This window comes from Moschus berezovskii, chromosome 25, assembly GCF_049115385.1.
Source record: "Moschus berezovskii isolate FMDL1 chromosome 25, NW_MosBer_1.0, whole genome shotgun sequence".
Taxonomy (NCBI): domain Eukaryota; kingdom Metazoa; phylum Chordata; class Mammalia; order Artiodactyla; family Moschidae; genus Moschus; species Moschus berezovskii.
In genome coordinates, this window is record NC_142484.1 from 24,414,423 (window position 1) to 24,440,641 (window position 26,219).

The 26,219-nt window shown below is 44.3% G+C and overlaps 2 protein-coding genes across 2 annotated transcripts; both read left to right on the forward strand.

Annotated features, from left to right (window-relative positions):
- The first annotated feature begins 1,093 nt into the window (after positions 1-1,093).
- LOC129548550 (E3 ubiquitin-protein ligase RNF113A-like) lies at positions 1,094-3,066 on the forward strand. The gene has a single exon (XM_055415067.2). The coding sequence runs from the start codon at positions 1,161-1,163 to the stop codon at positions 2,214-2,216; it is 1,056 nt and encodes a 351-aa protein (XP_055271042.2). The 5' UTR covers positions 1,094-1,160; the 3' UTR covers positions 2,217-3,066.
- An 8,721-nt stretch (positions 3,067-11,787) lies between these two features.
- On the forward strand, positions 11,788-26,107 carry HTATIP2 (HIV-1 Tat interactive protein 2). Its single transcript, XM_055416039.2, has 6 exons — positions 11,788-11,973; positions 12,324-12,519; positions 14,702-14,809; positions 23,717-23,854; positions 24,348-24,409; positions 25,105-26,107. The coding sequence occupies exons 1-6, from the start codon at positions 11,867-11,869 to the stop codon at positions 25,328-25,330; spliced, it is 837 nt and encodes a 278-aa protein (XP_055272014.2). The 5' UTR covers positions 11,788-11,866; the 3' UTR covers positions 25,331-26,107.
- Positions 26,108-26,219: the final 112 nt, after the last annotated feature.

A 26,219-nucleotide genomic window follows, 5' to 3' on the forward strand; every position in this document is an offset into this window, starting at 1 on the left:
CAAAGTCTGACACTGTTTCCACTGTTTTTCCATCTATTTCCCATGAAGTTACTATATGCTATATACTGAGTGCTTTATTTGGATCATCTCATTTTAATCCTCCAAGAAAAGCTTCATTAGCTAACTACTGTCATCCACAGTTTACAGATGGGAAAACTGAGGAATAGAAGGTAAGGAACTTGCCCAAGGTCACTTACATAGCTGGTGGCAGAGCGGGGATTTTAAACCCAGTGGACCAATACCATGGCCTGTACATTTAACTAGCAGCTTAGACTACCTTCCCACATAGGGTCTAATTTGAACTTTGAATAAATCTTTCACATAAAAAAATAAAAACAAACTTGCACATAAGTCTGTGCATGAGCTGGTTTTGCTATTATTCACAGTTTATAACTGCAGAGACTAAAACTAAGGACTGGGCCAAATATACACAGTTAGTCAGCGTACAAGCTGAGGCTTACACCTGGGTCTTATAACTTGAAATCCTATTCTCTTTCTCTATTGTCACAGAGAACTTCAAATAAACCAAGGTATTAGTTGCTCAGTCACGTCCAACTCTTTGAACAGTAAGTAGCCTGCCAGGCACTTCTGTCCCTGGAATTCTCCAGGCAAGAAAACTGGAGTAGATTGTCCTTTCCTTCTCCCAAATAAACCAAGGTGGATAGTGCTTTTATAAGATCTTTCATATGCTTTACCTTCTCTTTCCTACAATGACTGCTCTGATCCATGCCATCATCCCCTCTGGCAAGAGCTTCAACCAAAAGCTCTCTTCTATCTTTATCTCTTTTCTGCACACTACTTCCAGCTTCTTCATCTACTAAATGCAGAGCTCATCAATCAACTCTTTAGATTAAAATTTGGCTAACATCTGTTTTGTCTGCCATTTGCAGAAGGTTGAATGGTGGCTCCAAAAAAATACATATATATACATACCCTAGCCCCTGGGGCCTGTGAGCGTGACCTTATTGGGGGCGGGGAAGTCTTTTAAAATATAGCTAAGGAGCGGCGCGCGCACGCTCTCGCGCACCCTGGCTCCCACAGTCCTCTTTGCGCAGCCGGCCTTGCATCCACCTCGTGGCGGAGCGCACGAGTGCAGTGACGCGCAGAAGCCCCGCGCCTCCCAGCCGGCCACAACCGTTTCAGAGCTCGCGACTCTTAAAATGGCAGAGCAGCTTTCCCCGGGAAAGACGACGGACCAGGTGTGCACCTTTCTTTTCAGAAAGCCTGGACGAACGGGGGGTTCAGGCCGCCGAAAACGCCGGCTCTGCGACCAAGAGTCTGGAGGCGGCGGCGGCGGCGGCGGCAGCAGCAGCAGCAGCAGCAGCGGTGACGAAGGCAACAGGGTGGTTCGTCCGGAAAAGAAGCGAGCGATCCACACTCTGATGATCCAGAAGACCCAGGGCGGTGGTAAACAGAAGGGGGCTGCCGAGGACCGGAGTAGCGAGGAGGAAGGGGAGGAGCCCGAGGGTCTCGGCGTGGTCTATAAGTCCACTCGCTCGGCGAAACCCGTGGGGCCGGAGGACATGGGGGCGACCGCTGTGTCCGAGCTAGACACGGAGAAGGAGCGTGACGCACAAGCCATCTTTGAGCGCAGCCGGAAGATCCGGGAGGAGCTGAGGGGCAAGGAAGATGATCACATCTACCGGGGAATGAATAATTATCAGAAATACTTGAGGCCCAAAGACACGTCTGCGGGCAGTGATTCCTCCGGAATGGCGAGGAAGGGCCCCATCCGAGCTCCCGAGCATCTGCGTGCCACCGTGCGCTGGGATTACCAGCCCGACATTTGTAAGGACTACAAAGAGACCGGCTTTTGCGGCTTCGGAGACAGTTGCAAATTCCTCCATGACCGCTCAGATTACAAGCACGGGTGGCAGATCGAACGCGAGCTCGACGAAGGTCGCTATGCCGTCGACGAGGATGAAAACTTTGAAGTGGCAAACGATGAGGAGGAACTACCATTCAGGTGTTTCATCTGTCGCCAGACCTTCCAAAACCCCGTGGTCACCAAATGCAGGCATTATTTCTGCGAGGGCTGTGCGCTTCAGCATTTCCGCACCACCCCGCGCTGCTACGTCTGTGACCAGCAGACCCACGGAGTCTTCAATCCAGCGAAAGAATTGATCGCCAAACTGGAGAAGCGTCGAGCTGCAGAAGAGGGTGGTGCTTCCAGTTTACCAGAAGACCCCGATAAGGGTCCAGTTCCCATTACTTAATGTTCACATTATTCTCAAATCTCGAAATAAATGTTTTGTTGTGTTGGAAAAAAAAATAGTGTAGCCAAGTTACAGTTCTCTAGCCGAGATCATTCTGTATTTTTCTGGCTCGGCCCTAAATCCAGCGTTAAGTATCCTTGTAAGGCAGAAGAGAAGGCCTTGTGAAGACAGAGGCAAAGACTGATGTCCCAGCCATAAGCCAAGGGATCTCTGAAGCCACCAGAAGCTTGAAGAAGCAAAGAGCCTCTAGAAGGAACATGACCCCACCAATACCTTGATTTCAGACTTCTAGCCTCCAGAATTGTGACAGAATACACTGTTCTGAGCGACTGAACTGAACTGAACTGAACACTGTTGTTGTTATAAGCCACTCAGTGTGAATTTGTAATGGCAGCTGTAGGAACCTAATATACCATTTCTTTACCTCTTCTTGACTTTGAGGGTTCATGACATCTCTGGCTTCCCTGCTCATCTGGCTCTGTGTCTCAAATAAACCCTCAGCCCTTCTGGGACTCCTTCACTGTCTTCTGTGTGGGACCCTCGTGTCCTTTATGTGCTATCCTTCATGTTGCTTCTTCTTTGTTGGAAAGAAGACATGCCATGGCAACACATGTCCCCCCTCAGAAGGGAACTGGCTTTTGGGTAACATGGGGGAGGAGATGAACTCTGTAAGGACAGATGGTGTGTAAGCAGAGCACCATTTGCCCATGAGTTCCTTGCTGTGTTTTCTCCTTAAAAAAAAAAAAAAATATTGTTTGTTTACTTTTGGCTGGATCTTCATTGCTGCACGTGGGCTATTCTCTAGTTGTGGGGGCTACGCTTCTCATTGTGTTTCTTATTGCAGAGCATGGGCTCTAGCCGTGCTGGCTCAGTAGCTGTGGTGCATGGGCTTAGTTGCCTGCAACATGTGGGGTCTTCTCGGACCAGGGATCGAAACCATGTTCCCTGCATTGGCAGGAGGACTCTTTACTAGACCATCAGGGAAGCCCTCCCCCTCCCCCTTTTAATCCCTCCCTGTATTATTTCCATTAAAGAGCACATCTGAGGGTTACTACCTGCACAATTTATACCTCATTTTTGGGTACCATCTGCAAAGTAAGAATGTTTGACGAGTTGACGCCTTCCTCTCCTTCTGGGTCACATAAAAGATGAAATATCATACAAAAGTTTTTCATGAGTACCAGCCAAGTGTCAACTACAGATTGGCACTTACCAAGAGCATTGCCAATAACTGAACAACAAAGGCATTTGCCATCTGCCTCTATGGAGATTGAACCTCACGCTGCTATAGCTGTTGACCTTCACAATTTGTGAGGAAGTTCAGGGTGGAGTGAGGCACTCTGTTCCAGGGAATCAAGTGGGACAGGTCTTTAGATAGTTGGATGTTTTTAGGAACAGATTTTATGATCTCAATCCTTGCATCTCCTCATATCTAGAGAAGCACTAAATCCCTTCATGGTGACATCAGATCCTCATGACTAACAAAAAGCCTTTTGTAAAATGAGTGCTTCATGGTATTGAACTCCCCCTTCATCAAAACCTTACAGACTTTCCCCCATTGCCGCTTTGGAGCAGTCTCTGAGAGCTATCTAAGATGCTGCCTCATGGGCTGCAGTCCTCATTTTGCCCCAAATAAAACTTAACTCACAACTCTCAAGTTGCACATCTTTTTTAGTCAACATAAGTATTAAACACTATCCCAAGAACCAGGACTATATCAGTGAGATAGTTGTGGTGCTTGAACTCACAGGCTGGTCTTCCTGGGTTGATGAATACCATGCTTATCTACTTGGACTTGCCCAAGGTCACATAGCTAGTAAGTGGCCAAGATTCAAATCTACTCTGTCTGATTTCAAAGTTCATGCTTTCTGCCACATCAGGCCTATTGATCAGTGTTCTGGCAGGAAAACATGGAGTTGTTCAAATGGGACAGTGGAGGAGAATTTAATAAGAGAAGATTTATAAGAGTGTGGGGAGGGTTAAGGAAAATCCAACAGGGAATGCTGCTGTGTCCCAGTGCTAACAATAGCTGGGTCTGAAGAGGTGTGGCGGGGAGGTGGTTACAGGAACTTGGAGAGGGCGTCTGTAGCTGTGAGGGAGATCTGAATGATGGGAGTTGTGCCTCTTGGCAGAGGACCAACCCCAGTGACTCTGTAGAGAAGGATATGGGGAAATAAAGGCCCTTATCTCACTCTCTTCCCCCTTTGAGATAACCAGCGCCTCCCATTGGCCAAATCCAACTAGAAACTAGAGGACGAGCCAGAATGTTACAGGCGGTCAGCTCTGCCGTCACAGAGAAGGGTGTGGAGGGTAGAAAGTGGATATGAAGGGGCAAATGAGAAATGCCCATCCCAGTACACCCGTATTTCACAAACTTTTCCCATTCAGATATTACCTTCTTGAACTCATCCTATCCCATGTATCCTATATACTCATCTATTCCTAACATTTTTTAAATGTCCTCACTTTTAAATACCTTATTAAATATATCAATAGGTCACAAAGAGTCAGACATGACTCCGTGACTGAACAACAACTAATAAACGTATTAGTAGTAATTCAGGTAATATGTGGCTACCTTAAATAGAAGAAAACCATTAAAAATATAATGAAATCATTTCCCCAAATTTAAAAATTAATTAAAAACTAATAATTATAGGTGATTGTTTACCTTTTGAGGTCAGGTACTGTCTGGCCCTGCCTGCTTATCCAGTGTCCTGTCCCCACCCCTGCCCCAGGTGTTTATCCTTCCATTTCAGCCATATTGATTTTTGGCCCCTCAAAACCAGCCATACTCTCACCCACCACAGTGCCTTTGCATAGGTTATTCTTTAGCATTGGTCAATGAGAGAACACTCTTAAAAATGCTAGGGAACCGAATAATACAACACATACAGGACAACCAGCTAAAAACAAGAGAAGCTATGCTTTCCTGAAGACTATTCTAGAATTGCACTGGAATCCCTAAACATTTGGTCATTGATCTGGGTGTCCAAGGTCTTGTCCTGGCATCAAACTTTAATTCTATGATCTTAGATAAAATATTTAACAGAAATGTGACTCAGTTTTCATCTATAAAATGAAACAAAATTTAACATGGAAGCAGGAAACATGCGGGTACATATGCCAGCATCTCTTCACTCCTACAGCTTCCAAAAGGGAAAAAAAATGACTGTCGAGAACATGATAAATACACCAAATCAGCATCTAAATTGCTGAATGCAGTTCATGCCTATATTTCTGTGACAGGAATATAGCAAAATTTTCTTCTAAACACCTATCTTAACCAGATCTAAATTCTTTGTGCCCCACCAGATATCTTAATAGTGCTACATTTATTTATAGCTCTCCTTTGCAAAAAAGTCATCCAGCATACATATTTATGAATAAATGGGATAATAAATGGGGAAGAAGTATGGCCGCCTTGAGTACTGTTTAAACCCATTCTTCTTTCTTTTCTAATAGTGACCTCTATGTTCTAGCCACAGCAATCAGAGAAGAAAAAAAATGAATCCAAATTGCTGCTTTCCTTGAAGTGGTGCTTTCAGACGTGAGGAGTTGATCTCATCTAGGCTTCATCCCCGGAGAAAGCAATGGCAACCCACTCCAGTACTCTTGCCTGGAAAATTCCATGGACGGAGAAGCCTGGAAGGCTGCAGTCCATGGGGTCTCTGAGGGTCGGACGAGGCTGAGTGACTTCACTTTCACTTTTCACTTTTATGCATTGGAGAAGGAAATGGCAACCCACTTCAGCGTTCTTGCCTGGAGAATCCCAGGGACGGGGGAGCCTGGTGGGCTTCCGTCTATGGGGTCACACAGAGTCGGACATGACTGAAGTGACTTAGCATCAGGCTTCATTCCTCTGTCTACATTGATGGTCAGGATCTGAGAAGTTGAGAAGAACTAAGGAGATGCAGTTGACTAAGAAGGGACTTTTGCTTATGATTTGGCCTTTTCCACTGGACTTAAATCTCAGAAGATGCACTGATATCTTGAATAATCTACTCTCTTGATCCCTGCCCCCAGCTCTGTGCCCTGAATAAAACTGGTCTGCACAGTCTAAGCTCCTTCTGACCAATTAGTACCAGCAGGAGATCAAGGGAGGGAGAAGAGGATTGCCTGGCCAGCTAGTGATTAAGACTTCGTGCTTCCACTGCAGGGGGCATGGGTTCAATCCCTAGTCAGGGTCCTAAGGACCCACAAGCTGCACCAAAAAGGTGGAAGAGAGTGAGGTTGGGCTATTATTCCCTCAATTCCTTCTCTGTACAGTTGCTCCAAACTCACTGTGTCCTATAAGACAGCCCTCTCTGTCTCAGTTTTGATGAACTGATCCACTCTTCTCTTTTGCTCTTTGAAACATCATCCATTTAGTACCCTTGCCTTCAATTACCCATTTTGAGTGCCATGTCTTTCCTATCTTGAACCTTGACTAAAACAGGGGATGATAGGCTGGACCTGCCCACCGCCTTTGAGTCACCTTGTGAGGTCTGAGAGTCAGGCCGACATGAAGGAGAGAGGAGCCAGGGGAGGAAGAGGGACGGAGTTCTGGCCCCACTGGCTGACCGCCTGACTTCAGTGATGCCCAAGGCTTTCACACACAGAATTTTTTATTATTATGTGATCCAGTGTATATTTTTTTCTTTGCTCAAAACATCTTGAGCTGACCTTTCAATAGCTTGAAACAGAAGTCTTAATGAAGGTGTTATTAAAAATATAGTTCTAAAGTGAAGACACCGGGATCACTGATGCTAAAGACTCTACATCTGACTTAAATACATTACTACCTTCTAGTTCCATTCTGCCTGAGGCCTGATCCTACAGCTGATTCTGTTCTCAGATTTTTCTGAGATTCTGTCTCCCATACACACTCCATGGGTATTACGATATTCATTGTCTTTACTCTAGTTAGCATGAGTGAGTCTCTGTTTCTTGGAGCAAAATGAACATTATAAAACAGTTCCCATTTTACACATAAGAAAATGGATGCCAAGATAAATGAAGAAACTTCATCTAAGTCAAAGGTAATGTCAAACGTGGATTTGGCAGGCAGGTCTTCTGGCCCAGGGCCTTTCCGTGCTACCCCAGCTTTCCTGTGTTCCCTTTATCTCCTTCCCTTATGCTTTTCCCTTCCTATTTGCTCTGAAATTTTGTGGCCCTGTTGCCTTAGTAATCTAGGTTGTGTCATTTTATCTAAGGGTATTTTTTTAAGTTTATTTTAATTGGAGGCTAATTACTTTACAATATTATATTGGTTTTGCCATCTGGGTGTACATGTGCTCCCCTATCTAAGGGCACTGATGCTCACCAACTGTCAGAGAAGAAAAGTCACGGGCTTATCTTTTTCTGAGTTTCCATCCCTTGTCACTCATTTGCATTTAGCATGTGCTACCCTATGATAGTTTGGGAGATGTTGGATAATGTTTTATTTAGCTCCCCAAGTATTCATAACTTACTATCTCAGGTGAGAGTACATTTATCTTGTATTTGATTCATCCTGGAAAAGTCTATAGTACCTAGAACAGTATTTAGCTCACATTAGAGAATCAGTATCCAGTATCCAGTGAGTATCCATCGACATGATTGACTCAAAGCATCTTATATTAAGCAAGCTGATGAAGCTGCTGTGACATATTATAGTGGCTCCAACATGATAGAAGTTGACCTATCCCACAGCCCGGAAGTGGGCGAATAGTCCAGGGTAGTAGGCAGGTAGCTCTGTTCTATGAATTGATCCAGGAACTCACGGTCTAGCTTCTTACACTGCCATTAGAGCTGGCTCATTCATACCACATTCACATCTTGGCATAAAGAAAGGAGAAAAGGAAAATGGAAGGGAAAGCAGTTTTCTTATTAAAATGTGATTTGAGTGCACACATATTATCTGTGCTTGCAGCTAATTGGCTAAAACATTGTCACATGTTTAAATGGACTTGCAAGTGATGTTGGAAAATATAGAATATAAATGGTCAGCCATGTGGCTTGATAAAACTCAGAGCTCTATTGTTAAAGACAAGAAAGACCATGAAATATCCAGTGAAATGACTAAATTTTTAAAAGAGTGGGTGGGAGAAATCCTTGGTCATTCCTGTCCTAGGTGTTTACCTAACAGTAATGCAAACCTGCTCAACATTCAGAAAACAAAGATCATGGCATCTGGTCCCATCACTTCATGGGAAATAGATGGGGAAACAGTGTCAGACTTTATTTTGGGGGGCTCCAAAATCACTGCAGATGCTGATTGCAGCCATGAAATTAAAAGACGCTTACTCCTTGGAAGGAAAGTTATGACCAGCCTAGATAGCATATTAAAAAGCAGAGACATTACTTTGCCAACCAAGGTCCGTCTAGTCAAGGCTATGGTTTTTCCAGTGGTCATGTATGGATGTGAGAGTTGGACTGTGAAGAAAGGTGGGCACCGAAGAATTGATGCTTTTGAACTGTGGTGTTGGAGAAGACTCTTGAGAGTCCCTTGGACTGCAAGGAGATCCAACCAGTCCATGCCAGTCCATGCTAAAGGAGCTCAGTCCTGGGTGTTCACTGGAGGGACTGATGTTGAAGCTGAAACTCCAACACTTTGGCCACCTCATGCGAAGAGTTGACTCACTGGAAAAGACTCTGATGCTGGGAGGGATTGGGGGCGGGAGGAGAAGGGGATAACAGAGAATGAGATGGTTGGATGGCATCACTGACTCGATGGACGTGAGTTTGAGTGAACTCCGGGAGTTGGTGATGGACAGGGAGGCCTGGTGCGTTGTGATTCATGCGGTCCCAAAGAATCAGACACGACTGAGAGACTGAACTGAAGTGAGTGCAAACCTGTGTCCACAGAAAGACAAGTAGATAAATGTTAATGGGAGTCTTAGTCATAATAGCCAAAAATAGGAAACAGACAATGTTCATCAACAGAATGTTTAAACATGTCATGGGCTATTGATCCAATGGACTATTACTCAGCAATAAAAAAGGAACAAAACTGCTGATACATGAAGCAACCAAGGCTGACTTACCCATTTAACATAGTAGGCACTGTGCCCAGGCCCATGAAAATGTTTTAATTTCTTTTTAAAATCAGAAGGAAAAAATGAACTTTTAGGCTGATAAAAATGTTTTATTATATAATATATATTTGTCATTATAGCAACACAGATATAGGAGATAAATTTTATTTTTTATGAAGGAAGCAGCTCATTGAAGTGCATAGGATCCATGAAAGTCATAACACAGACCTACAAACAATAGAGATGAATCTTAAAAACATTATGCTGAGCAAAAGACTTGAGACACAAAAGACTATGTGCTATATGATTATATTTAATAAAGTCCTATAAAAGACAAAACTAACCTACTGATAGATTAGAAAGTGGTTGCCTTTGGGATGGGAGGGATTGAAGGCACTTTCTGGGGTGACAGAAATGTTCTGTATCTTGTTTCTAGTGGTGATTGTGAAGATGAATACACAATTATCTAAAAGCATGGAACAGAACCTTTTCCATCCCTGCATTTTATTCTATGTATCCATGCCGAAGAATTGATGCTTTTGAACTGTGGTGTTGGAGAAGACTCTTGAGAGTCCCTTGGACTGCACAGAGTTCTAACCAGTCAATCCTAAAGGAAATCAGTCCTGAATATTCATTGGAAGGACTGATGCCGAAGCTGAAACTCCAATACTTTGGCCACCCGATGTGAAGAGCTGAGTCATTGGAAAAGACCCTGATGTTGGGAAAGATTGAAGGCAGGAGGAGAAGGGGATGACAGAGAATGAGATGGTTAGATGGCATCACCGATTCAATGGACATAAGTTTGAGCAAGCTCTCGGAGATAGTGATGGACAGGGAAGCCTGGCATGCTGCAGTCCATGGGGCTGCAAAGAGTCAGACACAACTAAGCAACTGAACTTAACTGATTTTATTGTATATTATGACACAATTTTTTAAAAAGAAAATTAACACTACAACGCTAATCATCTGTGCAACAGATTTGATTAATGGATTCTTGAGACAGTGTTAGCTGGCATGATTTTAAGTTGCCTTTTAGTAGAAAAGCTCTAGGAACTCTAATGGAAGAATCCAACACTGCGGCAGACCAGCAGGGAAGGAAACACTCCACTCTATATCAGTTAAGGTTTTTGGTTGTAAGCAACAGAAAATAGCTCTGGTTAGCTAAAGCAGAAAATGAAACTATTGCAGAAAAAGAAAAAGAAAGAAAAGAAAATGAATAAGAAGAAGTATAATAAACAGCCCTTGAACACAGGCAGGAATTAAAGAAAGTGAAGCAATCAATCAGACCATCAGATCACTGGCAGATCCCAGGATGCCATTATCCTATACAGTTGCTCTGTCCAACCAAACTCTATCTCAGCTTCCCACAGCATCATTTTATACACTTCCAAAGTGAAAAACCTAGATGAGAAGTGTCTGACTGGCTGATCTTAGGTCTCACCTGCATGTAAAATAATTCCCTGGCAGCTGGGAGAGGAAACATGTTTTACTTGACTTCTAGAGTAGGAGGTCGGAGAAGGTGATGGCACCCCACTCCAGTACTCTTGCCTGGGAAATCCCATGGACGGAGGAGCCTGGTAGACTGCAGTCCATGGGGTCACGAAGAGCCGGACACGACTGAGCCACTTCACTTTCACTTTTCACTTTCATGCATTGGAGAAGGAAATGGCAACTCACTCCAGTGTTCTTGCCTGGAGAATCCCAGGGACAGGGAAGCCTGATAGGCTACAGTCTATGGGGTCGCCAAGAGTTGGACACAACTGAATGAGCACAAAATAAGACTATTATTTGAAAGCTGGGCAGCCAAAAATGGCCAAAGTCCACAGTCTATCTCTGTTGTACAGGTTCTGGCTTATGATTCTAACTCCTGTACAGGACTTCCAAAATCCGGGGCAGGCCCAGTGTAGATAGCTATGTTCTAATCCATGGATCTTGGCTCCAAAGAGTGTACAGGGGAACGGGTGTGGAAGGTGGCTCTGGCTCAACCATCTAGAACCTAAGCAGGGAAACCAGTTGAACTGGTGAGATAAGGTGAGAGCCGGAATTGCATAAGAGAAATATTTGAAAGGCTTAGAGGATGGCAGGCCTTTGTGATTAACCTAGAATGTGGAAAGGCCTGCCAAAGGAGTCAAAGGGGAGAGTCCGAATTTCTGACTTGAGAGGGAAGGGGTGAAGATTGTGCAAATGAATAGACTCTAGTGACACCCAAGAAAGGCAAGGAGCAGACTGGGTTTACTGCTGTTTGGGGGCGGTTGGAAGGGAGGGGTTACATTTCGATGTGAATTCAAGATGAAGATGTTCAACACGCAGTTGACATTATAGGTTTGAAAAGGGTCAAACGCAGGTCAAGGCTACTGGCCGGAGGCCTTGGATGCAGGCCAGCTCAGCCCACAGGGTGAGGAAGAACGCTGGAGAGAGGGGCCCAGACATCCCGACACTGAGGTAGAGGTCTCCGAGCTTTCTGCCCAGACGGGCGCGGCCACGTGCTCCGGGCGCGCCTGGGCCGCACCCTCCGGCCCCCACAGGGCCCCACCCCTCTGGGCGGGGCGACAGCGATACCCGGAAGTCACCCGAAGACCAAGTTGCGGCAGGCGTCGAGCTGGGAGGGGCCGAGCCGGGGGACGAGGAACGCCGGGCTGGAGGGGTGACCGGATGTCCCGGCCCGCAGCTCTGAGCGCCGCGGCGGCGGGCGTGGCGGCGTTGGTAGCCGCCTGGCTCCTGCTGCAGCCCGAGGACGTAGGGCAGGGGGCCGGCCTCAGGTAGCCCCTCCGCTTGGGGGACCGAGCTGGGCTCCGCACCCGCTGCGGTTGGAGGAAGGACGGGCCAGAGTCGGGGACACTGTGGGGGACACGGGGCGCCCTGGTACCGGCCATCTGTGGCCCCTGGGCGCAGCCCCTGTTCCAGCCCCTTCTGAGGTGTGGGTTGGCTCAGGTGCTGGAGAACGGCCAGGACGCCACGCCCTGCCGGTGACTCTGCACTTTCCCCTGGGCCCAGACTGCGGAGAAGAACCGTACCTTCCTCCGGACCGACCAACCCACTCTTGTTCGGGGGAAGCACGGCCGCCCCTGAAACGTCCCGAGACCAGCACCCGTTAATGTTATTTCTGCAGCATGGCCGAGACAGAAGCCCTGCCGAAGCTTCGGGAAGACTTCAGGATGCAGAATAAATCCGTCTTTATTCTGGGCGCCAGCGGGGAAACCGGCAGAGTGCTCTTGAAAGAAATTCTGGAACAGGGCCTGTTTTCCAAAGTCACGCTGATTGGCCGGAGGAGGCTCACGTTGGACGAGGAAGCTTATAAAAACGTGGTGGGTATTTGAGCTGTGACTCAAAAGTGCTCCTGCAGTGTTTCTGCAGGGTGAGGGTATTTTCAGCTGCAAGGCTTGCGGTGGCCCCAAGAGGTGTTCGGGCTTCCCTTATAGCTCAGTTGGTAAAGAATCTGCCTGCATTGCAGGAGACCCCGGTTCAGTTCCTGTGTTGGGAAGATCCCCTGGAGAAGGGAAAGGCTACCCACTCCAGTATTCTGGCCTGGAGAATTCCATGGACTGTATAATCCATGGGGTGGCAAAGAGTCAGACACGACTGAGCAACTTTCACTTCACTTCAAGAGGTGTTCATGTGTGACCACGACTGATCTGTGAGAGGCTTTACTGGAAGCTGGAAGTATGTCCAGGTGGGCCTCCTCCTCACTTGAACAAAGCCCTTCTCTCAGTCCAGACCCCCGTGAGGTGGAGCCTAGGTGAAAGGGAGGCCAGGGACGAAGAGAAGAGCCATGTTGCCAGGGTTCTTCAATATGTCTTCTAGAGAAAACAGTCCTGTGACCTTGGGCAATTTTCTCAACCCCATTGCTTGTTTTGTTTACACGTCCACTCCACACTTATGTCAGTGAATCAGTTTGTGGAGTGGGAAACACTTTCTGGCACTGAGAGGTGTGGTTTTTCAGCTCAAAGAATTTGCCCTGTCTGACTTCTCAGGGCTGCCGGCTTGTGTCTGTAAGTTGAATCATCCTTTTACTGTCACTTACACTTTCTTGGTTGACCCACTGATAACAGCAGATTGCACTCTGGTGCTAATCCTCTAAATATTTGAAGCTGGAGCTTGGTGGAGATTTGTAAAAGGAGTAATTTGTAAACTGCGGTAAATTAAACTAGTGTAATTCTGATATCTCCAACTGTTCCCACAGGTTTCACAGATGGAACATTCCAGTTAACAGCTGTCTCACAGATAAATGTCCTTGACTCCTGCAGGTCATTTTGCATATGTTTTTGGTCTCTCAGGATTTTTCTGTTCTAAATGGACATCTTTGTTCAGATTTAGGCAGGTAATATGTGATCTTCATAGTCTGACTTCATGGGGCATGAAGTCGGACACTTCTGGCCATTAGAAACTGAAATGGAGTTCTGTGCTTTGATGGTCGAGTTTTGGTGGCACTTCTTTTGGTCAGGCACTTTCTGTAAGCATTCTTTTCTTTAGCGTTGGGTACAGTACCAGAAAAATGCTTTTGAAAGAGAGGGAAAAGCAACATTTTATGTAAACTCCTGGATGATGGGAACTTCTGAAACTTTTCTTTTTTAAATTTCATAGCAAACTTAAGAGGTTAGATGGAGTTTCTTGAATGTTCATGAGTGTGAGAATTAGCAAGGGTGCTTATCAAAAGTGCAGTGTTGGCATGAGACCTAGGAATATGGCTTTTTGTCAAGCATCTGGTGCCTGATGCTAATGCTGGTTTAGACTGAAAGAAAGATTATCTTTCACATTTTATTGCTGAAGGAACTGAGGCATGTAAGTAACTTGGCCAAAATGATTACCATGCCTGCTGCTGCTGCTAAGTCACTTCAGTCGTGTCCGACTCTGTGTGACCCCATAGACGGAAGCCCACCAGGCTCCCCCGTCCCTGGGATTCTCCAGGCAAGAACACTGGAGTGGGTTGCCATTTCCTTCTCCAATGTGTGAAAGTGAAAAGTGAAAGTGAAGTTGCTCAGTCGTGTCCGACCCTTAGCGACCCCACGGACTGCAGCCTACCAGGCTCCTCCATCCATGGGATTTTCTAGGCAAAAGTACTGGAGTGGCTTGCCATTGCCTTCTCCGATTACCATGCCTAGTAAGCAGCAAACCCAAGACTCAAACCTAGGTTTTGAGATTCCAGACACCATTTCCTTCCTTGGTATTATACCTCATTGGTATTTCTCCTGGTAATATACAGAGAGGTCTTTTATTTTTCCAGAGAGAAAATTATATTTGAACCTGACTTAAGAGAGCTAGATCACCTGTAGTCCAGTTATGTGTACCGTAGACATTTAAGTACATTGTTGATGTTTAAATTAAGATTTATTGCTTTTTCTGGAAGAAAATGAGCTTGCAAAATGTGATGTTAAGTGAATGGACTCTAGTAATATTCTCTCATTCTTTAAATTTAGAGGGGGTATTTTTTTCCTGTTTGTTTTGTTTTAATAACATCAAGTAATATACAGCTATGTCTCTGTTGTCTAGAATCAAGAAGTGGTGGACTTTGAGAAGCTGGATGACTATGCGTCTGCCTTTCAAGGTCATGATGTTGGATTCTGTTGCCTGGGTACCACCAGAAAAAAAGCTGGGGCGGTAAGGAAAAAATACACCCTTTTCTCTTGTCAGTCACGTCAAAGATTCTGTTTCCCCTTTTGCATTCTATTTGCTGTGCTTAAGTGTATATTAGCACTTAACATTTAAGATTCCATGTGCTGCCCTAGTATTTGCTATACTTTGAATAGTACTGATTAAATTAATCTTTCCTTCGACATAATCCTTGAGTTCAGATCCCATTATAGATATTTCATGGTCTTACCTTTTGCAAACATTGTGTTCACTCCATCCTCTGACTAAGGTTTGAGTAAAAGTAACTGGCTCTTGTTCTTAGCAGTAATTTTTTTGTTTCTTTATAAATGTCTTAAATTGATCTCTCTCACTTGAGTGATTTGCTTCAGCCTATTTCCATGCAGAGCCTTAAGCTTCTGCGCGAGAACATCAGAACAGAGGCACGACTCAGCTAGCTTCCAGTGATGACTCAGCCTCTAGCGATGACTCAACCCCTGTGGTGATTCAGCCTTAACTGACGCAGCGCTGTCTTCGAGCACATTTTATTTGCTTTTTAATGATAAATTGCATTCTAAATTGCATCAGCCTGTCTAGAAGTCAAACTTTGCTATACAGTTAGAAATCAAAGCTGACTATGTAGATCCTGACAAGTGTTAATGCGTACATCTTATTTAATTTATACTTTGACTATAGTTTATCTCTGACAGAATTTACTTGCTGGAGTTAAACATGTCTGTTAATATGCAGGACCACGATGGTCCCATGCAGGCTTACCATAGGTTTATAAACAGGCCCAGGCATCAGAATCATTCAGAGAACACATGGTTAAGAACTATTTATTTATACCAACAAAGAAGTTAGGCTCAGATGTATTTCTCTGGGCTCTCTGGGTAATCCAAAGAATAATCTATTTATGCTTTCATTAGGGACAAATTTCCAGATTTTCTGCAGTTTTGCCATGTGCCCAGAGGAACAATCTGGTTTTTGAGTTCTTTGCTGAGAAGTGAGGATTATCAGGAAGTTTGACTCTCCCAGGAATTGGCACATCATCTCTCCTACGAAGGGTCATTTTCCTGCCGAGCAGCTCATGCAGTCTTTTCTGTCCCAGGGACAGTTACAAGCCTTGTGCCCTCTAAAAGCATGGAAAATTTTTGTTCTAGTACACTGCAGGTTCCATGGTCTCAACTGCTAACCTGACTCTGGTGGTGACTCAGCAAAATACAAAATACTGCATTAGGCATAGAGCGGTTGATTTTCATGACAGAAGGCAAATCTCATAGGGCTCTCCAGGGGAAGGTCTAAATTGTTTTATTGCATTCAAATTGCGTAATGCAGTTTTAATTAGGATTTGGGTGTGTTCCCTATCCAGAATATTTTTCTTTTGATGGGAGTTTTTTTCCCCACCCCACAGGCTGCTCAATAACTTTTATTCTCCAAACAGTTTGAAAAGATGAAAGTAATTAATGAGTAAAGAAAAGACTAGTAAACCAAATATATAATCTCAGAAATTAGTTAAGGCATAAATGGTTTAAGAAGATAGTGACAGGAAATAAACTGACATTTCCTCCAGAAAGTCTTTTTTGTTTTTAATTTGAAACTAATTTAGATTGGATGCAATATAAAGCTTGGAGGTTGTGATAACTTAAGGCAGTTTAAAAGAAGTGACAGGTCACAAGTGGCTAGGTAGTTGTTTGTTGGGGGTCTCACCTCACCTGGTATTCTGGTCAGGAACTCTGTCTGTTTAAAAAAAAAAAAAAGGTCATTGGATGGCTTTTGCAAAGTTGGTGGCTAGCTCAGTGTCATTCTGTAGCTGTTTTGTAACTGAAATAGCCCACATTTTCGTTTAGTACCCTGAGTTTCCAGTAGAGGAACTTCAAGAAATTCAGGGTTTCTATTTCTAGTTTTGAAGTCATCTGAGTAGCCCACTTATTTCCCTCCGACCTTCATTGTATTAGTTTGCTAGGGCTGTCATAACAAAAAATGATAACGCCCATGGCTTAAACAACAGGAATTTCCTGTCTCCCAGTCCTGAAGTCTGGACATCTGAGATCAGGGTATTGACAATGTTGGTCCCTTCTGAGGGCTGGGAGGGAAAGATGCTTTCCAGGCTTCTCTCTTTGACCTGCAGATGGCTGACTTCTCCCTGTGTCTCTTCTCATGGCGTTTTCCCTACATATTTGTGTGTGCATGCTAAGTCACTTCAGTCTGTCTGACTCTATGCGACCCTATGGACTGTAGCCTACCAGGCTCCTCGGTCCGTGGGATTCTCCAGGCAAGAATACTGGAGTAAGTTGCCAGGCCCCTCTGCAAGGGATCTTCCTGACCCAAGGGTCAAACCTGAGTCGATGTCTCCTCAATTGGCAGGTGGGTTCTTTACCACTAGCGCCACCTGCCTGTGGCCATGTCCAAATTTCTCCTTTTTATAACAATACTAGTCAAACTGAATCAGCCTGGGGCTTCCCTTGTGGCTCAGACTGTAAAGGATCTTCCTGCAATGTGGGAGACCTAGGTTCAGTCCCTGGGTCAGAAGGGTATGGCTTCCTGGAGGGTGTCCCCTGGAGAAGAATACGGTTACCCACTCCAGTATTCTTGCCTGCAAAATTCCATGGATGGAGGAGCCTGGCTGGCTACAGTCCATGGGGTTGCAAGGAGTTGGACATGACTGAGTGACTACTCAGTATGACCTCATCTTAACTAATTACATCTGGAAACAGGGACACATTTACTGGAGATCAGGCCTTCAACATATGAATTTTGAGGGGAGAAGGTTACAACCATACAATACAGTCTACCAAGATTTCTATTGACACTGATGCTAGGGGTAGGTCTGTTAGCCATCTTGAGTTGCTTGGAAAACCATTTCCTTCATCAGTAGCTGGTGAGATGCTGATCTTCTTTTCACATTCACAAGCCATAGTTGTCTAATCAATGCAGGGACTTCATGACCTGTCCTAATCCAGATGTGTTGCATCAGAATCTGAGGTTGAAAGCCTGTTTTTAATAGGCTTCTTGGGGGGTTCCGATGCAGCCGACTCTCTTCCTCTGGTTGGGGCTGCTTTTAGGAGGCGTTGGGCAGTATCAGTCCTCACCTGCTGGTTTTCCAGGTACTGTTGACCCAGATGATCTTCACATTGCTTTGGTATGTAACTTACGTGCCAGTGAAATTTGAAATATCCCTTGAAAACCAGATCCACATTGGCTGTAAGTGAAGTGCAGAAAACTCACAGGTGCCACTGAGAATGGTGTCTTCTCCTTGTTAAGAGAAGGATTTGGTTAGTGAGTTTGAGGGGGGTGTTATTGTAGTTTCATCTTTTCGTTTATCTCCTCACCAGCTCAGTACAAGATTCCGAAGTCCAGGCTCTTGGAGTCTATCAAATGGACGGTGCCGTTGATGTGACACAGCTACTGTCACGTTTATTAGGCATCATTGAAGTCTCTGGGCTTCTGATTCTAATAATACACTCTTCTAAACCAGGTGCTTGCACACTGCTGTGGGCCAAATACAGCCTGCCTGTTTTTGAATAGCCCTTGACCTAAGAATGTTTTTATATTTTTAAGTGGTTAAAAATTTTCAAAGAGGAAAAATGTGTCATGACACATGAGGATATAAGAAATTCAAATTTCTGTATCCATAAATAAAATTTTATTGAAATATTCTCATTACTTGAAATATTATTAATGGCTACATTTGCACAATGATGGCAGAGCTGTGTAATTACAGTTGTAAATCTGCAAATATTTACTATCTCATCCTTTACAGGGAAAGTTTGCCAGCCCGTTGTCACCTCTGCTGTTTTCTTTGATGTCTAGAAGGAGACTTGTTAAGTGGTGAGGTCCCAGATGGTTCAGGGAGCCCAGATTATAGGCTCTGTTTGGGTACCGAGCGGCTCTGGAGCCTTGGGTATGCCAGTTAGTGCCTGTGGACCATGGCTTCCTTGTCTGTGCTGAGAGGGAGGTGGCCACTGCAGCCCCTTTGGCCTGCAAAATTCTTTGACTTTTAAAACACAGAAAAGAGTGCCCCATATAGAAAAAAAAAAATGTGTGAGAACATGGAGATTGACTCAGGAATCTCTGTAAGATTTTGTTTTTCTCTCCAGAACTCCTTCACTCACCAAGACCTTGCTTCCTACTCTGTACGTGAAGTACAGATGTGCTCTCCAGGGCAGGAACAAATGGGGTCTCAGGTCATACTGTTCATTGTTGGTCAGCATCTCTTTGTTTTCTAGTCTAATTTGTAGGGTTGGATTGGAAAGGGAGTGGAGGAGAAAGGATCTGAAGCAGAAATATGGCCAAGTGACCCTTTGCGGGATGATAGGTCCTCCCTTCTTGGAAAAGACTCTTCTTGACCTTGCGTCATTCCCGCTGCTTTCTTGTCGTGTCAGTGTTGAAATATACTGTGTCAGGATGAGTTATTCCTAAGGCACAGTGTTCCCAGTGTGCAGGCGTTGGCAAAGATTAAAAAGAATACTTAGTAGCTTTGGATTGTCATAAGACTTAAAGAATAATTAGAGAATTTGTCTCCCTAGATGTTTGTGGAGCTCACAAAGCTCTCTCTGCTGTGTCATATAAGTATATTGTGTTTATTCTTTTGAGCAGGTACTGGAAAAGGAAATTTATGGTGGCAATTTATTTAATCAATTCCTTTTTCTAGAAGGACTCTTAATTCCTGTCTTAGAGTAAAACACACCGACTGTGGATCATAAAGTCACAATAATTTAGTGGACTTAATGCTCTCGGAAGAGACATCTTTTTTTTCCTTCTATATGGTTAGGGAAACTAAATATGATTTTTCTGAAAATTGTGTTTCTGGGATATGGAGTAGCGTGTTTTCGTTTGTTTTTCTGTTGCTTTTTTATTTGAGTTGATAGAGAACAGGAAAGGGTGTTAATAATTAGATTTTAAAGACAGCTCCCTTCAGTCTATAAACAGCATCTTCCTCACTCCAGAGAAAACCAGTTGTGTGTCAGTGTCTCTGCCTCAGTCGCTGGGATCCGGGTTTAGTTTGGTTTCCAAGTCCTTGAAAGCCGTTGACCCCTTTGCTTTTGAGCTTCATTCACCAGCTAAAAGGCCACGCATCAGGGTGGGGGAAGTGAAATTCAAAGTTTGTGGGCTTGGAAAAATGTGTATTTATAATCAGCTTGAGGGCTCAGAGGATTTGTGAAATCATTTTGGATTAACAGCCATTGATTGCTAATAAAACAGTATTTCGCTTTGTCCAGAGAACAGCGGTGGAGAAAGGTATGGGCACCTTGTCAACAGGGCCCATTGAGCAGGGCTGATGGGCCAAGCGTGGGGGTCGCAGCAGCAGCGTGGGTGCTCGTCCCGTAAGGAGCCCTTGTCAGCCCTTCGCCAGGCGGGTGACAGGAGGGACGCCAGAGGCTGATGGCTGGGGTGCTATTGATGTGCCTTAGCTGACTAATCAGATTGAATAAAGTCCCATGGTATTTATGTCACTTTAATTTTCATCAAACAATCGGAGACGACAGGACTCTATTAAGGAGAGGTTGATCCAGAACTAAAGCCAAATAAATTGGGGTCTCAGTTTAATCAAATTATCCCTTTACTGGCCCTGGATTAAGTGAGAGGCACGGCGTCGGTCTAGAGCCTTGTGATTGGCTGAAGCTTTCCCTTATTTTTAAAGACGCTGATGAAAGAAGAAACGTTTTTTTAACAGAGATAGTTCTAATAATCCTTCTAAGAAACAGTGCTAAACCAGCAGCAGCAAAAAAAGGAATTTCACTAGTCAATAGTGTAATTTTATTGGAAATAATGGACCTGTTACCAAAATCAGAGTTCTGCTGAATTGGAGTGAGGGGAGGAAAATAGATATGGAAGAGAAGTAGAGTGTTTTCGAATTTTTTGATGTCATTTTGGGCGGTTCTTGGCACATTTTCAGCGCATGTAAAATCTCTGTTCAGAGAATGGCCCTGAAGAGCTCAGTCTCATCCCACTCTCAGCATGTGCTGAGTATTGAAATCGGTTTGCTGCACACCCAGTTAGAGAAGCAGCAAGAGGGAATTGCATTCAGTGTTTAGGATAGGTCTTAAGTCCAGTATTAGGACTGAATCTCAAAGTCTACAACACAGAAGGAGAATGGAGATGATACCTGGCTAAGAATTAAGGTTATATCCCCTAAAAAAAGGAAAGGCAAAGGAACAGCAGACCTGTCCTGCAGGTCGTGGACATAGTCAAAAATTCTGTGGGGAGTGATGAGACGAGATGACAAAACAGGTTTTTGGGGTAACAGTGATGCTCTATTTGTGGGTCTGGGAGCTGGTTGCAGAAGATGTTTAGTTTATGAACACTTTATAGCCAGTCCTATACTTAGAATATGTTTTCTTTTATGACCTACTGCAATACAAAGTTTGGAAAGTTTGCTTGGGCCCCTTGTTTTAGAATTGAATTCTGTATTAGTTTCCTATTGCTGCTGTAACAAATTCCCTCAAAGTTAGTGGCTTAAAACAATGTAAATTTATCATCTTAATGGTTAGCAGGCTGATGTGGATTTTGCTGAGATAAAATCAAGGTGTTGACAGGGCTGCATTCTCTTCTGCAGGCTCTAGGGGAGAATCCATTTCTTTACCGTTTCTGGCTCTAGAGGCCACGGGGGTTCATGGTCCCTTCCTCCATCTTTAAGGCCAGCAATGGGGGATCCAGTGCCCCTCACACTGCCTGACTCCAGCCTCCTTTTCTGCTACTCTTTTTCACGTAAGGACTCTTGTGATTACATTGGGCCCACTTGGATAATACGGAATAACCTTTTTCAGCGTCAAGGTTGTTATTACTGAATGTTGTTGTTCAGTTGCTAAGTCGTGTCCGACTCTTTGCAGCCCCATCAAACTGGAAAATTCTTAAAGAGATTGGACTACCAGGCCACTTTCCATATCTCCTGAGAATCCTGTATACAGGTAAACAGAACCAGATGTGGAACAAAGGACTGTTTCAGAATTGGGAAAGCAGTACCTCGAGCCTGTGTATTGTCACCCCACTTATTTGATTTATATGCAGAGTAAATCATGCAAAAGCCCAGGCTGGGGTGAAAAACAAGCGGGAATCAAGATTGCTGGGAGAAACATCAACAACCTCAGATACACAGATGATACCACTTTAATGGCAGAAAGTGAAGAGGAACTAAAGAGCCTCTTGATGAGGGTGAAAGAGGAGAGTGAAAAAGCTGATTAGCAGCCATAATTCCACCTGCAACCTTCATTCACCTTGGCCATGCAGCCTCTGACACATCCACAGGTGTGGGGATTAGGATGTGGGCATCTCTGAGGGGCCATTCTGCCTACCACAACAATGAATTAGTCCTGTCATTAGCTGGAGATGGTGTGAGGTAAGAAGGAACATGGCTACACATGGGAAGCCCTGCTTGGAGACTCAGGAATTTGCACCCTGCTCTCAGCTCTCTCACTTATTAGCCGGGAGTTCTTGGATTGCTGGACCTTATGGCCACATCTCCACAGTGAGGGGGTTGGCTGTGATGTTTCCAAAAGTGCCTTCTATTTATCCTATGAAAGGTACATACATTTAGGGTCAATAACTATGAGAGGGCAGATTTTTAAAAGTTTATTTATTCTTAATTGAAGGATAACTGCTTTACAGAATTTTGTTGTCAAGAATCAACCTTAGGTACACCCATGTCCCCTCCCTCCCAAACCTCCTTCCCATATCTCTCCCCATCCCATCCCTCTGGATGGTTACAAATCACTGGGACAGTAATCCAGCCTTCAGATTTGGAATCCTCCTTATGTGTAACTTCATTATATAATTGTGGGTACTTGTGAAGCTCAGCTTCAGTGGACTTTAGACTTCTTTTCAGCTGTCCTCAGTTTGAAGATGCCTGGCTTTGTGGTGGTCCCAAGAAGCTATTACACGGAATTCCCTTTTCTAGATACAGGCATGTGTCCTTCAGTTAGACCCGAAAAATAAAAATGAGTCCGTATTCTCTTGTTTACACCATCCTCTCCCCTCCTCCTTTGATTGCCTCTTATTTTTTTCCTAGTTGGATTTGCCTTTTTTCTGCTTTCACTGGACTTTTATTCATTTCAGTATTTTTGGAGCACCTACTATGTACTGGACTTGTATAGATGCTGAGATGTGAACTAAGAAAGACCCAGCTGCTACCCTCACTGGACTGAGTCTAGATCAGGGGTCTCCAAACATTCTTAATTATATGTTGTTTATTCAACTCTATGACCCCATGGACTGTAGGCTACTAGGCTTCTCTGTCCATGGGATCTCCCAACCGAGTATACTGGAGTGTGTTGTCATTGCCTTCTCCAGGGGATCTTCCTAACCCAGGGATCGAACCCATGTCTCCTGCCTGCCAGGTAGATTCTTTAACACTGAGCCACCTGGGAAGCCCCCTTGATTATACACCTGTCAGTAAAAAATTTGCAGATGCACTCCTTACTAACATGTAAAGTATGTTTTAAAACATACATAAAAGTTGGAAATCAAATAGACTTCATTCTCGTAGTGCCTGGATAGTGTTTGCAGATATTCTTTTGAGACACTACCATGTTAAAGTTAACACTGAAAAAAAAAAAAGAGAAAACAGAAGGAGGGTGGCAAGGTTGTAAAGTGACTGAAGACAAAGAAATGTGAGGCTAAAAACAGTTTCCGAGCCTGGTAATATTATCGTTCCTTTTGTTCGTTGCAGATTTGCTTGGTGTCTGTGTTTCAGTGTCACTGTCCTTGTTTTTTCATCACAGTCTGGCCTCGTTACTAAAGCTGGTACATCTATCCTGAGCGTCATATCAGAGCTCTTCCCAGGGTCTGAGCCTCACGTTCATGTTTTACTCGGATTCATTTTACTTGGATCCCCTCCCCTCCCCGCCGCAGGACTGCTTACCTGCCACCCAAGCTGAGGAGTAATTTTTAAGACGAACTCACAGCTGTTTGGAAATGACTCATTCTTTTTGCCCTTAGGAGGGATTTGTCCGTGTTGATCGTGATTACGTCCTGAAGTCTGCAGAGCTGGCAAAGTCTGGAGGGTGCAAGCATTTCAACTTGCTCTCCTCTAAGGGAGCTGATAAGTCAAGCAATTTTTTATATCTGCAAGTCAAGGTTTGTGCATGTTTCTGTCTTTTATATACTTTGGGGAAGCTTGGCTTTTTGGCAGTAATAATATAAAATGCTAGGTAATACCCAAATGCATTAAATACATTATGTTATGCATTTTTTATAGCTGCAGGGACTGCTCTTTTGCAGGGATATATTTAGTAATCAAGAGTGATTTGAAAGACAATTTCCAGTGTCTTCCCCTTTGTTGATTATCTGGTAAGCATGAAATGAAATGTTGCCATCTCTGGTATTGAAGATGAGCTCAGAACCCTAGCATTAGAAGAAACTTTGAGATAGTTCAGCACGTCTTTTCATTTTCTACTGCATGTCATCTCTTCCTTCACTTTCCAGACTCTAGAATCTAAAACTCTGGAAGAGGATATTTACAAATATTGAGACCTGCAGAAGCAGATTGTCTTCAAAACCCCAAGTTACTCTTGTTAGCATTACAGCATGTCGGTCTTGATTACATACTAAACATGTCCTTTGCTAACAGGGGGAAGTGGAAGCTAGAGTTGAAGAGTTAAAATTTGATCGTTACTCCATATTTAGGCCTGGGTAAGTATTCCTACTGCCTAGGAGTACACCTTTAAGTTGGTTATTCTCTAGGAGGTGGTTTTTCATTTGAAGAGACTGACAAATAAGATATCTATGATGTGAATAGAAGTTATATGGAGGGAGAGCCCAGCTTTGGGCTTTCCCAAAGAAAGGGGTAGATGGTTGTTGGTGCCAGGTTCAGAATAGTCTGGAATTTCCTGGGTAGCTTTTCCCGCCTTCATCTTCAGAATCCTCTTCATGCCCAAATAAGACTGTTTTCACACTGGATTGGTATTTAGGCTGCCCTAAATGGCAACCCACTCCAGTGTTCTTGCCTGGAGAATCCCAGGGACAGGGGAGCCTGGTGGGCTTCCGTCTATGGGGTCACACAGAGTCGGACACGACTGAAGTGACTTAGCAGCAGCAGCAGTAGCAACAGAGTAACACCACAGAATGGGAGGTTACCAGTCCAAGATCAAGGTACCATCAGGGTTAGTGTTGGGTGATGTCACACTAGAGGTTAGGGCTTTAGCATGAATTTGGGGAGACACAGTTCAGTTAACATGCTGTGTGGTCTGAGACTCCGGGAGATAGGAGAGGACAGGGAAGCGTGGTGTGCTGCAGTCCATGGGGTCGTAAAGAGTTGGACTCGACTTAGTGACTGAGCAAGAACAGCAATGGTATGAATGCAGTTTTGCTTTTCTTTCTCTCTTCAGAGTTCTCTTATGTGATAGGCAGGAGTCTCGCCCCGGTGAATGGCTGGTTAGGAAGTTCTTTGGCTCCTTGCCAGAATCTTGGGCCCAGGGGCAGTCTGTGCCAGTGACAACTGTGGTCAGAGCGATGCTGAACAATGCAGTGAGACCAAGTGACAGGAAGAAGGAACTGCTGGATAACAAGGCCATCCATGACCTGGGGAAAGCCGATGACTCTCTCAAGCCGTGACCACACTGGAGAAATGTTTTGTTTTGTTTTTTATTGTCAGACTCAACACCTAACAGCTAATTGGTAATTTCAGAGTCTAAAAAAAAATGTGCTTTAATAACTATGGTTTTCAGTTTCCGTCCAGTCAAAAAATGATCGTGCTCTGCATCAGCATTTTAGAACCTGGAGCTTCCCTCGTGGCTCAGATGGTAAAGAAACTGCTTGCAATGTGGGAGACCCAGGTTCAGTCCCTGGGTGGGGAAGATCCCTGGAGAAGGGAATGACTACCCACTCCTTATTCTTGCCTTGAGAATTCCATGGACAGAGGAACCTGGCGGGCTACAGTCCATGGGGCTGCAAAAAGTCAGACACAACTGAGCAACTAACATTTACTTGCTTGTACATAAGTAGCCATCACGTGGGGAGCCTTTTGAAAGTAGAGATCCACCAGCTCTCTGGTGGCCTAGTGTGTGGTATTCTACACAGAAATAAGAGGTTTATAGGAGGGCCTGAGTCAAAAAAACATTCTGACTCAGAACTTTTGCATATGGGCACAGAAATCTATTGTTGAAGCTTAATGTTCTGATGCCACTAGCACGGAGGCCAGCTTTGAGTCGCTTTTCTGCAGAGTCACAGCAGCAATGCACACTTTATGTATCATGCAGATGAGTTCTGAACTAAAATTGTTTACATTTGTGTCTCTGAATTACCCTGTGCTGACTGCGTGTTCATTGTGTGAGTGAACATTGTGCCTTACTACTTCTTTTGGATATATAATAAAAGTTATTATGTAACTGAGCTTATATAGTTCATGGGAGAATTAAATAGAATAATATAAATGGACAAGTGGTGGGTGCCCTTAGATTGTTAGAAAATGCCCAGGTTTCAGTGGGAATATGCAGTGTATTGA

What these genes read in the sequence shown, in the direction of transcription:
- LOC129548550 (XM_055415067.2), top strand. Translation starts at nt 1,161, where the DNA reads ATGGCAGAGCAGCTTTCCCCGGGAAAGACGACGGACCAGGTGTGCACC.
- HTATIP2 (XM_055416039.2), top strand. Translation starts at nt 11,867, where the DNA reads ATGTCCCGGCCCGCAGCTCTGAGCGCCGCGGCGGCGGGCGTGGCGGCG. An exon ending in AGGAAGCTTATAAAAACGTG is followed by an intron (nt 12,520 to 14,701) that starts GTGGGTATTTGA and finishes TCTGTTGTCTAG; the next exon opens with AATCAAGAAGTGGTGGACTT. An exon ending in TACTCCATATTTAGGCCTGG is followed by an intron (nt 24,410 to 25,104) that starts GTAAGTATTCCT and finishes TTCTCTCTTCAG; the next exon opens with AGTTCTCTTATGTGATAGGC.